Source organism: Microcaecilia unicolor, chromosome 1, assembly GCF_901765095.1.
Source record: "Microcaecilia unicolor chromosome 1, aMicUni1.1, whole genome shotgun sequence".
Lineage (NCBI taxonomy): Eukaryota > Metazoa > Chordata > Amphibia > Gymnophiona > Siphonopidae > Microcaecilia > Microcaecilia unicolor.
The window spans coordinates 282,313,343-282,329,568 of record NC_044031.1 but is presented as its reverse complement, the minus strand read 5'-3'; the positions used below and the strand labels follow the sequence as shown (position 1 = coordinate 282,329,568).

General features: G+C 41.3%; 1 protein-coding gene across 1 annotated transcript in view; it reads right to left on the bottom strand.

Moving 5' to 3' along the window:
• Positions 1-15,845, bottom strand: part of GUCY2C (guanylate cyclase 2C) — a 246,423-nt gene extending 230,578 nt beyond the window's left edge. Inside the window, exons 1-2 of the mRNA XM_030211775.1 lie at positions 15,647-15,845; positions 694-809 (exon numbers count right to left, since the gene is read on the bottom strand). Of these exons, the coding sequence (XP_030067635.1) occupies positions 694-809; positions 15,647-15,845 (315 nt within the window). The remainder of the gene's footprint in view (positions 1-693; positions 810-15,646) is intronic.
• Positions 15,846-16,226: the final 381 nt, after the last annotated feature.

The following is a 16,226-nucleotide window of genomic DNA, read 5'->3' as shown; positions in this document are numbered from 1 at the left end:
AAGTCTGAGTGGAAGAGCACCCCAAAGAGAAGAGTGTGACATTTCAGTCAAGAGCAATTAGGTTTGACCAGGACTGGGGGAGAAGGGGGACCATAAAACTCCCCCCAAAATGGCAATTATTGGAAGGGATCATAGACACAAATGAAGGAGATTGAAATGTATGAATCTACAGTGTTTTATTCAATAATGTACAATCTCAGAATAGAGAGACTACCTCAATGCAGTATTTGTTTTCTACAAGTCATCATTAAAGCCAGGTGAAGTACATCACAGCTGTCTCTCAGTATTTGAAGAAAGAGGGGAAATCTACGCATGGGCCTTAAAGGGATATCCTTTTTCCACTGAACAGAATCTGTCCCCTTGGAAAAGGGTATGCACATGCTGAGTGAAAGAGGTGAGAGGACTTGGAGACAAATACATGTTCTGAGGTCCCTTTGGAGTGAGAGCCACTGGGTGGCCTACCTCCATGACAAGGGGCAGATGCACAACTTCCACAGTCAATTGAGGTTTCTCTTTAGCCCAAAGAGCCTGTTGATAAGGCTAAATGTCACAATTTCTACTGACAGCAGAGACACATTTTCTAAGTGGCTTTCCTTTTTTCTCCTACTTCATCTTTCCTTCCCCTAATCCCACTAGGAAATGTCAGCTGTTATCTATTTCCAGAGCCGATTGAATCATGAGATTCATACTCACATGGAGCTGTTTCAAGATCTCAATTGCCTCACAGGTGCTTGAGAGACATCCTTTCTCCTTATACCACTTTGATATGTTAAAGCCAGAAAGCGAGGCCCTTAATGTGACATTTTTCCCTAAATATAAAAATAAAAGAATTAAAATTTAGAGAAGTCAGAGCAATCTGACAAAATATTTGCTACCATAATAAATGTGAGAAAGAGGAGTTCTCACAAACCACAAAGCATAAAAACAAAAATCCATTTGGCCTCTCTTCGACATTTTGATAGTTTTGGATGTCTCTAAAAACAGTAAAATATAAGGGCAATTTTCAGATGTTTGAGAGTAAATGAGACACTTTTCCTCAGAGACTCCACACCAGTTCTCAAAAGGAAAAGTATGCGTATACATTCCTTTTGAAAACTGCAGAGACAAACTACCCACAGAAACCTGCACCTGCTTTTTCAGCAGGGATTTTCTCCCCATTATTCTAAATATGGCGCCGAATGTTATGTGCTACTTCCATGCGTGGAAAAGCATTCTAATGGATGCAAGGAACCGAAAAGGGACAGAATTGGCAGATCCACGCGAAAACACACTTACCTGCCCATTTATAAAATAAAGCCTACGTGTTTCCCTGCAAATCTGCCAAGGGGCTTGGCTATCGGAGGGGCATGGGTGGGTGAGGGGTGTTCCCTTAAAATGCACACAGTGTTATAGAATACTGCTGATCCGTGCCCAGCTTGTGTGCTGGGATTTACACCTGGTTTTAGTGGGTGTAATTCCTTGTGGCCCAAACTGAGCGTGGATCCCGGTGCTACAGGCCTTTCTATAAAGGGCACCGATCCAGGAATGTCCATTATAGAATAGTGATCAGCACCAATTATTTTGTCGCTGAATTTTGAGCGTCATTTATTGAATCCAGCCATATGTCTGCTGCTTTGAAAATATAAAACTCTGGGGCTTATTCTCTATAACAGGGTAAACATTTTCAGTTATCATGTTCCCAATATTTCACCATTCAGTTAACACCATGAAAACAGGATTTATGTAGTCTGAAAGGAGATGACACATTTATGGCCTCTTGTACAAAGCCGCACTAGTGATCCTGGTGCAGCAAATGAGAGGAAAACCATAGGAATTGAATGAGCTTCTTCTCGTTTGCTACGCGGGAATCACTAACATGGCTTTGTAAAAGAGGCCCTTATTTGTGTAATTGCTTGAAAATCATTTCTTTACCAACTGAGCAGAACCAGCCACACTACAGCAATTTGTAGTTAGGAAACAAGAGCAACATTTTAAAGGGCCCTTTTACTAAAAGGCGTTAACCTCCAGATTCTACGTAGGTCGCTCAAAGTTGGGCACGCAAAGTTGGGCACCGATTGTAGATCCACGTACAAATTAATTAGCTACCCCTTGTTTACTAAGCTATCGTGCACTAATGCCGACACAGCCCATTTACCTTGAATAGGCTGCGTTGGCATTGGCATGCAGTAAACAGGGGGGTTAACGGGGTGTCAACAAAAAATAATTGATAGTAATTGGCAACAATTTTGAGTTACACGTGCATCAGCCCTAGACACTATTCTATAAAATCTACAGCTAAATTTCATAGCACACAACTCCAAAGTAGTGTGGCCGTAGGAAGGGCATGGGTGGACAGGGTGGGGGGGGGCATTCCAAGAAGTTAGGTGTGATGTTATAGAATTTTTAAAAATGAGTCATGGATTTGATATACAGCCTTTCTGTGGGTACAACCAAAGTGGTTTACATATATTTATTTATGACATTTATATCCCACAATATCTCAAACAAGTTCAAGTTCAATATAGCTCACATTATAGCAGATATTAAACTGATAGTCATTTCTGATTACATAGAACAAGTAGATATAAATTCAAATAACAACAAATGGTGAAGTCAAGTTAACATAAATAATAGTAATATTCAAGATAAGATATGAATGAGGTCATAGGTATTGTCGTCAGTAGTTTAGGTAGAGAATTGAGTATTTCTATTCTTAATCATCAGTCTTATCATGTGTGCCTTTGATAGTTTGCGAAATAAGAAACAGTCTTCAACTTGATGTGCAGGTACTTTTTCTGTCCCTAGTGGGCTCATAATTTAAGTTTGTACCTGGAGCAATGTAATGTTAAGGGACTTGGCAACAGAAATTATAAGGAACAATCTGTCTAAAAGAGAGTCACATCTGAGGATACCAAAACAGAGATTACTGTAGAATTGGCCACATTAGCTTTAACAGAGAACTACTTTGCATTTCACAACATTTTTTTATCAACAAATTAAGGGCCCTGCAATCTATATGTTGCAGATTTTGAAGAAAAATTTCATATTTCCTTTTGGAAATGTCATATAGATGGCATTTTTATGATTTAGCATGGTACAGTTGCAGATTTAAATGAATTCCACAAGTGGCTAATTAGATTCTAACCTGAAATTTCAAATATAAGCAGACAATAGAAGTATCCCATTTTGGAACATTTTAATTAAATTTGAGGACAACAAATTTAGGGGCCCTTTTACAAAATGGCAGTAACTGTACCGCAGCATTGCCTTGCGCCAAATCAGTCCTACTTCCAGGCACTTTTAGGAGTCTGGCAGTAGTTCTGGCTTTCAATCGCCATGATTATGTCACAACAAATCGATTAAAACCAAGTTACCATCTAGCCAGTTTTTGAGGATAAAAAGGCTGTGTTCTGACCCTGTGACCTTCACAAAGAGATCAACAGAAATGAAAGAAAGGTTCAAAGAGAAAGGCTACCCAAAACATTTTATTAATGAGGAATATAGACGTGCAGCAGTCATTAAGGTGGTCTTTTACTTAGGTGTGCTGGCGTTTTTAGCGTGCATTAAAAATAGGCGCTTGCTAAACGATAAAGATGCCCATGTATTCCTATGGGCGTCTTTAGCATTTAGCACATGCCTATTTTTAACACGCACTAAAAGCGCCAGCGCGCCTAAGTAAAAGACCCCCTAAGAGAGAAACTGCTCTTAATCCTGTTAAAAAAAAACAAGGAAGATAAAATTATGTGTGCTCTATCATTCAATCCCCTATCCAAAGAAATTGTGAAGATTTTAGAAAATAAAAAAAAACATTGGTATATTATCCACAATCTTGCATGTCTTTCCAAAAAAAGAATTAATGATAGCACACAAAAAGAACCTTCAAGATTTCTTGGTTCCATCTGCTTTACCAGTGCCGAAAAGAAATGACAAGCACCCTGTAGGCCATTATAGATGCAAATTAAAATCTTCAAGAACTCCAGGACATAAGTTGAGACAGTTCGGCAATTGTAGAAGTATAGGTGTAGTATATGCAGCTGTCCTGCTTATTTTTGAAGGAGAAGGCCGGCCATCTTCCGACACAAATTGGGAGATGGCCGGCCTTCTCCTAAGGCCAGCCAAATCGGTATAATCGAAAGCCGATTTTGGCCGGCTTCAACTGCTTTCCGTCGCAGGGCCAGCCAAAGTTCAAGGGGGCGTGTCTGCAGTGTACCAAAGGTGGGACAGGGGCGTGGTAAAGAGATGGCCGGCCTTGGCCGATAATGGAAAAAAGAAGGCCGGCTCTGACAAGCATTTAGCCGGCTTTACTTGGTCCTTTTTTGTTCATGACCAAGCCTTGAAAAGGTGCCCAAACTGACCAGATGACCACCGGAGGGAATCGGGGATGACCTCCCCTTACTCCCCCAGTGGTCACCAACCCCTTCCCACTCAAAAAAAAATTTTTTAAACATTTTTTTACCAGCCTCTATGCCAGCCTCAAATGTCATACCCAGCTCCATCACAGCATTATGCAGGTCCCTGAAGCAGGTTTTAGTGGGTGCAGTGCACTTCAGGCAGGCGGACCCAGGCCCATCCCCCCCCTACCTGTTACACTTGTGGTGGTAAATGGGAGCCCTCCAAAACCCACCCGAAACCCACTGTACCCACATCTAGGTGCCCCCTGTTACCCTTTAAGGGCTATGGTAGTGTTGTACAGCTGTGGGTAGTGGGTTTTGGGGGGTTTTGGGGGCTCAGCACCCAAGGTAAGGGAGCTATGCACCTGGGATCAATTTGTGAAGTCCACTGCAGTGGCCCCTAGAGTGCCCGGTTGGTGTCCTGGCATGTGAGGGGGACCAGTGCACTACAAATGCTGGCTCCTCCCATGACCAAATGGCTTGGATTTGGTCGGGTTTGAGATGGCCGGCATTAGTTTCCATTATCGGCGAAAACCAATGGCGGCCATCTCTAATCCCGGCAATCTCTAAGGCAGCCCAAATGTTGAGATTTGGCCGGCCCCGACCGTATTATCGACACGAAAGATGGCCAGCCATCTTGTTTTGATAATACAGTCTGGTATGCCACTTGACAGGGCCGTCATTAGAGATGGCCGCCCCTATAGATGGCCAGCCCCATTTGATTATGGCCCTCTGTGTGACCTTGTGGGTTAGGATACATTGGAAAGACTGCACATCAATTTAATAAGAGAGTTATTGAACACAAGAGTGTCCTGAAATGAAAGGCACTTGTTGAACATTCACTTCAAAGGGGTCACTCTTTTGAGGTTAGGGTTAGGGGGCTCTTCAGCTTGGGAAAGAGATGGCTGACGGGAGATATGATTGAGGTCAACAAAACACTGAGTGATGTAGAATGAGTGTAAATTGATGTTTTATTCATTCCAAAAGTACAAAGACTAGGGGACACTCATGGAAATACTTTAAAAACAAATAGGTGGAAATATGTTTTCACTCAACGAATAGTTAACTTCTAGAATCTTTGCAGGAGGATGTGGTAACAGTGGTTAGTGTATCTGGGTTTAAAAAAAGGTTTGGACAAATTCCTTGAGAAAATATTAATAGTCTGCTATTGAGACAAACACGGGGAAGCAACTGCTTGCCCTGAGATTGGTAGCATGGAATGTTGCTGCTAATTGGGTTTCTGCCAGGTACTTGTGACCTGGCTTGGCCACTGTTTGGAAAACAGGATACTGGAATAGATGGACCATTGGTCTGACCCAGTATGGCTCCTCTTATGTTCTTATAAAGACTACAGATTTTGGGTTCCTTTTATTAAAGTGCACTAAATGCTAAGAAGCTCATAGGAATTAAATAGGCTTCTTAGCATTTAGTGCGTGCTAGTCATTAACACACGCTAAATCTGTTAGCGCACCTTAGTAAAATGAGCCCTTGGTGTGCTGTTACAACCTGTATGCTCTTGGACAGGCAGTAATTTGGACCACATGTCATTAAGGTCAGAACAAAGACTGATTTTCTAATTCAACACAGTACATCCATATGGCTTAAATCTGGATCTCTTGATGTTTTTTTTTTTAACTATTATTATTGCTTTCAAGTTACAATACAATCAAAATCTGTATAAGGAAAAGCAAGCAAAATTGCAAAAGAATAGTAAATCCAAGAAACAGTCACTCAATTAAATAATAATTTTTCTACTTGCATTTATAGTCCACAAAAAGAGGGAAGCAAGAGTAATACACAAAAGGAAGTTGGTCTTAAAGAAAAAAAAACTAAACACTTTATATCAGCTAAATCAATATCAAGTCCAATGTCACTATAACTAAGGCTTAGATGATCCAACAGCACCAGCCCCCTTACATTCCAAAAGGAAAAGTAATTGAAAAGGGTCATAAAATATATACTTAGCACAATCCAACAAAACAATATAGTTACAGGGGTATCATAACTAAAACTTTGCTCCTAAAGTGAGGACATGGGAACGATAAGACAAGAATCTAGCTCTCCTGGTCTGAGTCCATTTACATACATCTGGGAATCTTCCCACCCATAAAGTGACATATACGTGTACAGAAAAATAAACCGAACAGGGCTTCCTTATCTTGTGTAGAAACAAAAGAAACAATCAGGGTTGATCTTTCAATAGGTTCTTCTGCTGAACGCTCCAAACAGCAGTCTGAAGATCCGTCTAACAGTTCACGTGCAGCTACCTGTCATTTCACTGGAACAAAGTAAATCTTATGAAGATGTGAATAAACAGTTTCAGGGTATTTCAAACAATCTTTAAGGAATTGGTAGAACAGGTCTTTAGGAGAACTTGTCAAACTCTAGGAAAATTCAAAATTCTCACATTCAGTTGATGAGTATAATTATCAAAATGTTCTAGTCTCCTTTGAAATAGCATTCTGTCCTGTTGAGTTACTATCTGAAATTGCTTAAATTGTTTGACTTGCAATGATAGATCTTCAGTTTTAAGAATACTTTGATTTAAGGAACTTTCCAACCTTGAAATATTTTCCGTGTTATTTATTTATTTGTTACATTTGTATCCCACATTTTCCCACCTTTTTGCAGGCTCAATGTGGCTTACAGTGGTGGAAATAAGTATTTGATCCCTTGCTGATTTTGTAAGTTTGCCCACTGACAAAGACATGAGCAGCCCATAATTGAAGGGTAGGTTATTGGTAACAGTGAGAGATAGCACATCACAAATTAAATCCGGAAAATCACATTGTGGAAAGTATATGAATTTATTTGCATTCTGCAGAGGGAAATAAGTATTTGATCCCCCACCAACCAGTAAGAGATCTGGCCCCTACAGACCAGGTAGATGCTCCAAATCAACTCGTTACCTGCATGACAGACAGCTGTCGGCAATGGTCACCTGTATGAAAGACACCTGTCCACAGACTCAGTGAATCAGTCAGACTCTAACCTCTACAAAATGGCCAAGAGCAAGGAGCTGTCTAAGGATGTCAGGGACAAGATCATACACCTGCACAAGGCTGGAATGGGCTACAAAACCATCAGTAAGACGCTGGGCGAGAAGGAGACAACTGTTGGTGCCATAGTAAGAAAATGGAAGAAGTACAAAATGACTGTCAATCGACAAAGATCTGGGGCTCCACGCAAAATCTCACCTCGTGGGGTATCCTTGATCATGAGGAAGGTTAGAAATCAGCCTACAACTACAAGGGGGGAACTTGTCAATGATCTCAAGGCAGCTGGGACCACTGTCACCACGAAAACCATTGGTAACACATTACGACATAACGGATTGCAATCCTGCAGTGCCCGCAAGGTCCCCCTGCTCCGGAAGGCACATGTGACGGCCCGTCTGAAGTTTGCCAGTGAACACCTGGATGATGCCGAGAGTGATTGGGAGAAGGTGCTGTGGTCAGATGAGACAAAAATTGAGCTCTTTGGCATGAACTCAACTCGCCGTGTTTGGAGGAAGAGAAATGCTGCCTATGACCCAAAGAACACCGTCCCCACTGTCAAGCATGGAGGTGGAAATGTTATGTTTTGGGGGTGTTTCTCTGCTAAGGGCACAGGACTACTTCACCGCATCAATGGGAGAATGGATGGGGCCATGTACCGTACAATTCTGAGTGACAACCTCCTTCCCTCCGCCAGGGCCTTAAAAATGGGTCGTGGCTGGGTCTTCCAGCACGACAATGACCCAAAACATACAGCCAAGGCAACAAAGGAGTGGCTCAGGAAGAAGCACATTAGGGTCATGGAGTGGCCTAGTCAGTCACCAGACCTTAATCCCATTGAAAACTTATGGAGGGAGCTGAAGCTGCGAGTTGCCAAGCGACAGCCCAGAACTCTTAATGATTTAGAGATGATCTGCAAAGAGGAGTGGACCAAAATTCCTCCTGACATGTGTGCAAACCTCATCATCAACTACAGAAGACGTCTGACCGCTGTGCTTGCCAACAAGGGTTTTGCCACCAAGTATTAGGTCTTGTTTGCCAGAGGGATTAAATACTTATTTCCCTCTGCAGAATGCAAATAAATTCATATACTTTCCACAATGTGATTTTCCGGATTTAATTTGTGATGTGCTATCTCTCACTGTTACCAATAACCTACCCTTCAATTATGGGCTGCTCATGTCTTTGTCAGTGGGCAAACTTACAAAATCAGCAAGGGATCAAATACTTATTTCCACCACTGTACATATTACCATTAACGGCGTTAGCCGGTTTCGGTCTGAACAAATACAGGTATGAATGAGTACAAGGTGATATTATGGTAGATAAGGTACATGTATGGTAGGTAATTGGGGGAGTTTAGAGAGGGAAAGGGGAAAGCTATGCTGAACTGATGGGCTCAAACCAACACATACTTTGTAAATAGAATCTAATGCTGTCCAGATAGTCTCCAAAGTTATATGAGTAGGTCTTACCAACAGGGGTTGGAACAAACACTCATCCCCAGAGCTCCCTGGTTCTCCAGTCGTCCTTGCACTTCTCACCATGGGCTCCAGCTGGTTCACCCATAGAAGCTGAGGAGAAGCCAGTAATCTCTGCCTGACATACTGGTCCAGCAAGTCCTCAGGAGCAGACTAGCGATGCAACCTACTCACCAGCCATCCTGCCCAATCTCTCAGTGTTTTATGATTTATAATTTCTTTACATCTATAATATGATTATGGATTTTCACTAATCTTGCACATTCAATACTACTGTACCCCAATAGGCTCATTGTTTTTAATGTACTTATTATTTATATGTTTTTTCCACTATTTATTATTTATGTATTGACTTGTACTTGTTATGATTTAAGTTTTTATTGTATATGTTATTTATTTATTTGTCCCCATTTTACATATAGATTTCTTTTAAGTTCCATACTTTTAAAAACACCCAAAACAGTCTTTTTTTAGGTTTATTATTTATTTATTTTAAATTCTACACTATGCATTAAAATGAAGTCCTGAGGCTTTTTCAGGGGGTAGAATTGCTTAGACTTGTTATATGTGTCATTACAATGTGATGACATCACTGATATGCAGTGCTGGAATGCATGGCATTTTTTGCCATTTTTAAGCATAAAAGTATAAAAACATAATAATAGCCATACTGGGTCAGACCAATGGCCCATCTAGCCCAGTATCCTGCTTCCAACAGTAGCCAATGCAGGTCACAAGTACCTGCCAGAAACCCAAATAGTAGCAAAATTCCAAGCTTCTAGTTTCAGGGCAAGCAGTGGCTTCCCCATGTCTGTCTCAGTAGCAGATTATGGACTTTTCCTCCAGGAACTTGTCCAAACATTTTTTAAATCCAGATATGCTAACTGCTCTTACTACGTCCTCTGGCAAAGAGTTCCAGAGCTTAACTATTTGTTGAGTGAAAAAATATTTTCACCTATTTGTTTTAAAAGTATTTCCATGTAACTTCCTTGAGTGTCCCCTAGTCTCTGAACTTTTTGAAAGGGTAAAAAAAAATTGATTCACTTCTACTCGTTCTACACCACTCAGGATTTTGTAGACCTCAATCATATCTCCCTTCAGCCGTCTCTTTTCCAAGCTGATGTGGTTCAGCTCCCCTGAGGGTCTCCTATTGATTGATATGACTCCGTTGTTTTGTGAGAGACCCCTGATTTCAGCATTTCATACAGTCCATTGTATTTGGACAAAATCAGAACAGTTCTTTACATAATTTTATATATTTATTGGCAATAATCTTCTTAATTATACTATATATTTTTTAATTTTATTTTTGAGTAAAAAAACAGTATGCTTAGAGAAGGCCAAACTACAACGGGCTTAAGTATAAATTCACATATGCTTCATCCTTCTCCTTTATAAGCTCACATTTATGGAATTCTTTACCAAAAACTATAAAAATCATCCACAACCATCTGAGTTTCAGGAAATCTCTTAAGACTATATTATTCAGAAAAGCCTACTCCAAGGACTCAACATATGTCTCCACTGCCTGATACGCTTCAATCTACTGACAACTTTGTACATACCATCCCTCTCCCCTGGTTCCCCTGTTCTTTTCATTCCTTCCCCTTCCTCCCTATTATTTCAATTGTAGATTTATTATTGTATTAGATTAATTTACTGCATTGGCATTCGCCTCTGCGGTGCGATGTAAGCCACATTGAGCCTGATACAGTTGAGAAAATGTGGGGTATAAACAGTGCGTTTTCTCTAGCGAAAAAGGTGCTGGTACTCAAATGCCAGACCACCCTTCAGGGGGGTGATCACTGAGAGATCCACCCCACAATAGCCAGGCCCTCTGCAACCTGTCACAGAATCTATGACAAGGCAGAATTGGTGTGCAGAGCCTGAGCTCTTTCATTAAAACTTGGGGACCATGGGTCAATTTTAGCAGACAATGGAAAAGGTGCCGGTACTCAGTACCCCCAAGTACCCCCTCAAAAAAAGCCCTGGGTATAACTGAGATAATAATAATAAATAAATATGAGTATGCTGATAAACATGGCAGCACATGTTGCTTCACTTCAAATGCAGCAAGACCTGTATCTGAGAGGGAGAGAAACGGTAAGCATGTTTTATAGCTTCTTTTAATGTAAAAAGCCTCTTTTTGTCGTTTTGTGTTTGCTTTTAGACTTTTTCAAACTTGGGGACCCTTTTACTAAGCCGTGTAAGCGTGTACGTTCTCCCAACACATGCCAAAATAGAGTTACCGCACGGCTACCGTGTGGCTCTTGTGGTAATTTCATTTTTGGCGCGCATCCGATAAATAATTTTTACTTTTGGCCACAAGTATCAGCCACGCACCAAGTGGCATTTGGCGCACGTAGGTCATTACCGCCCGGTTACCGCGCGAGTCTTTACCGCTAGGTCTCAGACCCAAAACAGACACACGGCAATTTTGATTGTGCCACACGTTCATTTTCGTCAAAAATTTTTAAAAGGCATTTTTTACAGGTGCACTGAAAAATGATTCTGCGTGTGCCCAAAACCCACATCTACACTACCGCAGGCCATTTTCCAGCGCACCATTGTAAAAAGACCCATTGGTGTTTGCAGTTCTGTCTCACACTAGTTTGGATTTTTATTTATTAATTTATTGGGATTTTTTTTAACCACCTTTATGAAGAGAGTCATCCAAGGCTATGTACAGCAAGTAAAGTTTAACATAAAACTTATAAACATAAGTACAATAATGAGGTAAACTTGAGAACAGCAAATTAAAACCTAATAATAGGACTACCATGAAACAGTATCACAAATATACACATTTAACAGCATTTACTAATTTACATTTATAATTGAATTTTATATTTATATTTCATTTTCACTCCTTGCAAGTGGACATTAGTCTTTAGAAAACTCTTCATGGTGTATGTGCCAAACATTGTGTCATGGTGCTGCAGAGCAAGGCCTATGGCTTTCTTTGTCTCATCTGTGCTGAAATTAGCCTTCCTGGATTCTGGCATTTTCCTAACTGCCACAACCTGAAAGGGAGGGTTTGTCCATTTGGCTGTATAAATATGGCCAAATAGTTATTTGCAAATGAGACAACGCCATTAATTAACCAGTTAGATTCTAATCGGTTAGTCCTGCCTTCTCCTAAGGTCACACACCTTAAATCCACCAGGAAAGTAGCCTATTATTTTCTGGCACCATGTTTATGGAATAATCTACCTCCAGAACTTAGACACGAGTTCTCACTTTTTCAGTTCAAAAACCTACCGAAGACCTATTTTTTCATGCTAGCTTTCAGCAGCCCTCCTGATTGATAACTTTTTTCCTGCTTCACTTGTAACATAGTAGAAGCGCAGCAACTTTACTGTTAATTTTAATGCTTAAGTTGTATGATTAAGATCCTTGCTGAGTGTGTCTTTCTTGTCATATATTGGAGTTCGTTTCCTTTTGTAGTACTATTGTTCTTGTAATTGTAAACTGCTTTGACCTCCTCAAAGAAAAGGTGGTATATCAAGTGCCAATTAAACTTACTGAATATCCATTATATAGCACCTCCCAAATTGCAAAAAAGTGATCTACAAAACTGTCCACTGCAGACTTCACTTACCTAGGAACCGAATGGTGGAACTCCTTACCATCCAAAATAAGAAATATACAGAAATATACAAGATTCCGCAAAATCCTCAAATTGTTCCTATTCAAACAAACCTTCACAAAGAACAACCATATCTCAATTATTACCTGAATTGGTTATTACTCTATTTACCATTAACTTTCTTTTTGCTTCATGTACAATTTCTTACTCATAATAGATTTTCTAAATGTTAAACATCCTTAGCTATCCCAGTATGTTTATGATACTGTATTGTAAAATTGGATTCTGACAACAAATTATTTTCTTACGCATTATTCTTTGTTATGTACCTTATACTGTTTATTGTAAGCCACAATGAACTCAAACTTGTTTGGGATAATGTGGGATATAAATGTCACAAATAAACAAATGAGAGTATGTTTCTGAGAATGGTACTAATATTCAGTTGCTTTGAGTTATGGTTATTTCCTAGCAGGGGCGTATCTGAACTGCGGCGGTAGGGGGGGCCAGGGCCAGAGTGAGGGGGCACATTATAGCCCCCCCGCCGCCGCCGCCATTGCCGATCCCCCTCCCCCCAGCCGCTGCCATTACCGATCCCCCCCGCCGTTGCTGTCGCCTACCTTCGCTGGCGGGGGACCCCAACCCCCGCCAGCCGAGGTCCGCGTCCTCCTGCCGCTGCCGGCTGCCTGTAAAGGAATTCCGTCAGCTGGCGGGGGACCCCCAACCCCCGCCAGCCAAGCCGAGGTCCTTTCATTTCTAAAGCTGGCGCCGAAAGTTTCTTCTGAGTCTGACGTTGCTGCACGTTGTACGTGCAGGACGTCAGACTCAGAAACAGAAGCATCTGTTTCTAAGTCTGACGTCCTGCACGTACAACGTGCAGTGACGTCAGACTCAGAAGAAACTTTTGGCGCCAGCTTTAGAAATGAAAGGACCTCGGCTTGGCTGGCGGGGGTTGGGGGTCCCCCGCCAGCTGACGGAATTCCTTTACAGGCAGCCGGCAGCGGCAGGAGGACGCGGACCTCGGCTGGCGGGGGTTGGGGTCCCCCGCCAGCGAAGGTAGGCGACAGCAACGGAGGGGGAGGGTTAGCAGCGGTAGGGGGGTCCAGGGCGAAATCTGCGGGGGCCCAGGCCCCTGAGGCCCCACGCAGATACGCCCCTGTTTCCTAGTACCCCTATATGTTTTATAAGATACTTTTAGTTATTGTTCCATATAGTTGACTTTTTGGTAGTTTATGGGCCCTGTTTACAAAGGCACGTTAGCTTTTCTTGTGCATGCTAAAAGTTAGCACATGCTAACCATCTAGACACCCATAGGAATATTATGGACATCTACACAGTTAGTGCACGCTAAAAATGCTAGAGCATCTTTGTAAACCAGATCACCTACGATACTCCTGCTAAGATGTCGACGCTTACTCTGACCCCAATGTTATACTCAATCCCTCATCTTCTTCCCTCCATCCTTTACCATTTCCCTCCCATTCTCCTTCCCTCTCACCTATCATATCCTTGTCTACTTTCCCTATTCTAGTTCATTACGTTCTTTTCACATGTCCTTTGTAATGCCTTTCATAATGTAAGTAGTTATGATCATCACAATTTATAATACTGTTCCTACATTTCCTTGTTTTTACTGAATTCTTTACCATGTAAGATGCTTTCTTTTACTAGGTAAGCCGCACTGGACCTGCTGTATGTGGGAAAGAGTGGGGTACTAATGTAATAAATAAATAAATAAAATAAACAGGGCCCAATATTTTGCATATTTTTAAAGAATTGTGTTTCATGTGTTGTACTATTTACTATATGTTTGGATATTATTTATTTGATACATATACTTATGCTTTTAATTCAATTGTTTTTAACAGTATTACTAGATCTGAGGCAGCTCAATAAGGGCGAAACTTGGCCAAGTCAGACATTTGTGCACCCTTCCTGTTCTGTCGCGTAATTAATAAATCCATTTTGGACCATCTCAGTCTGCATTTTGGTTTGTTTCAGGCAGACTCCAGCTAGGTCAGAAGGGAGCATTACATATGTTTGTGAGTTTTTATTCATGCTATTTGCCAACTTCCATACCTAATTCTGCATTTGTGAAGCCATTTGAGAAAATTATACAAAATCACTACTGAGCTGAAGAATTATGCCAATCAGCTCATTAGTGATTTTTTTTGCCAGAGTAAACATGCACAGAAAATTGAGCAAAGCAGCGATTTCACGAGGAAACTAACCCCACTTCAAAAGAGATAAAGTTAAGGTTTTTACAATAAAGGCCGCAGTTTCGCTTGGACTTTATTACAGCGATGTTCTCTGAGAAGTTGTTTGAAACTTTGAATAATACTGAAATTAATCTGTATTAAAAGAAAAATTTGCATAGTACTGGCACATTTGTGATAATTACATCAGTGTCTGGGTCCTTTTACTAGAGTGCTAGCACAAGTTTTAACACAAGCTATCCAATAGTGCAGCCCTGTGCTAATTTTTATTTATTTAGATTTTGCTCACACCTTTTTCAGTAGTAGCTCAAGGTGAGTTACATTCAGGTATGCTGGATATTTCTCTGTCCCAGGAAGGCTCACAATCTAAGTTTGTATCTGAGGCAATGGAGAGTTAAGTGACTTGCCCAAGATCACAAGGAGCAGCAGTGGGATTTGAACTAGCCACTGCTGGATTGCAAGACCATTGCTCTAACCACTAGGCCACTCCTCCACTCCTAATGTCTTCCATGCACTAAATGGTTGGTGCACTAAAAAGCTTTTTCTGCATTTATTCAGCAGCACTCTCATCTAGGTAACTTCTAGTGACAGGATGGGGCAGGATATGGCAGAGATTGGACATGCCCTGCACATTGCAATAAGCACACGTTCAGTGGCATGAGCTGTTAAGCATGCAGTTAATGCAGGTGTATTTCATGGCACCTCAAGAAGTGATGTTGTACATCTGTGCTAATTATGCTTGATATTAACACACAATAGGGAACCTGTCTGTGTGGATACAGCAGAGGGAAATCAGGACATACCCTCAACAATTTCCTCACAGATTTGCACTTACTGTGAGTTCATTTTGGCTGTTGATGTGTAGTAAGTGCAAAAACTTACCACACTTTAGTAAAAGGGCCTGTAAGAATCAGTCTCTCTGTCCTATAATATTTGACCTTTGCCCACTCATGAATGAAATCCCAGATGCTAGCATTAAAGCAAAGTCGCTTACCCTCTTTCTTCAGCTGATCCTCAATGAGTTTCAGCCCTTGTGTGATGGCTGGCTCCACTACTTTCAAAGTCCAGGGAGATGTGTCGTCATCTAGGACAATCACATTTAGGGTGAAGTTATTGCCACTACAGCTGCACTCCACGAGCTGCTGGGGAAGCCAGAGCTGGAGCAGAGGAATCAGCAGCCCAAAGGTGAGCATCGGTTGCCTCATCCTTCTCTCGGCTCAGAATCTGTTCACTTACATCCCATAGGACTGCCTGGCTGGAGACAAGAAAACAGGAACTGTACATGACAGTGTACAACCTTCTCACTCACCACATGCACCCTTCCTTCCCCACCCACAAGCGCAGGTCTCTTTGTGACCAATTAGAACACAAATGAGACGCCCAAAGGTCGCTCTACTGGAGTGATCTATGTTTGTTCATGAAAAGATTAGAGCTATAAAACTTGAAAAAAAAATGCTCATGTCCTGTCTGTTAAACTTATTGTTTCCTGATGGCTGCATTGTGGAAGGAAGAGATGAGGAGAAAGGCTGTGACAGTTTAGAATTAAAACAACAATTCTGGATAGTCTCTTTGAA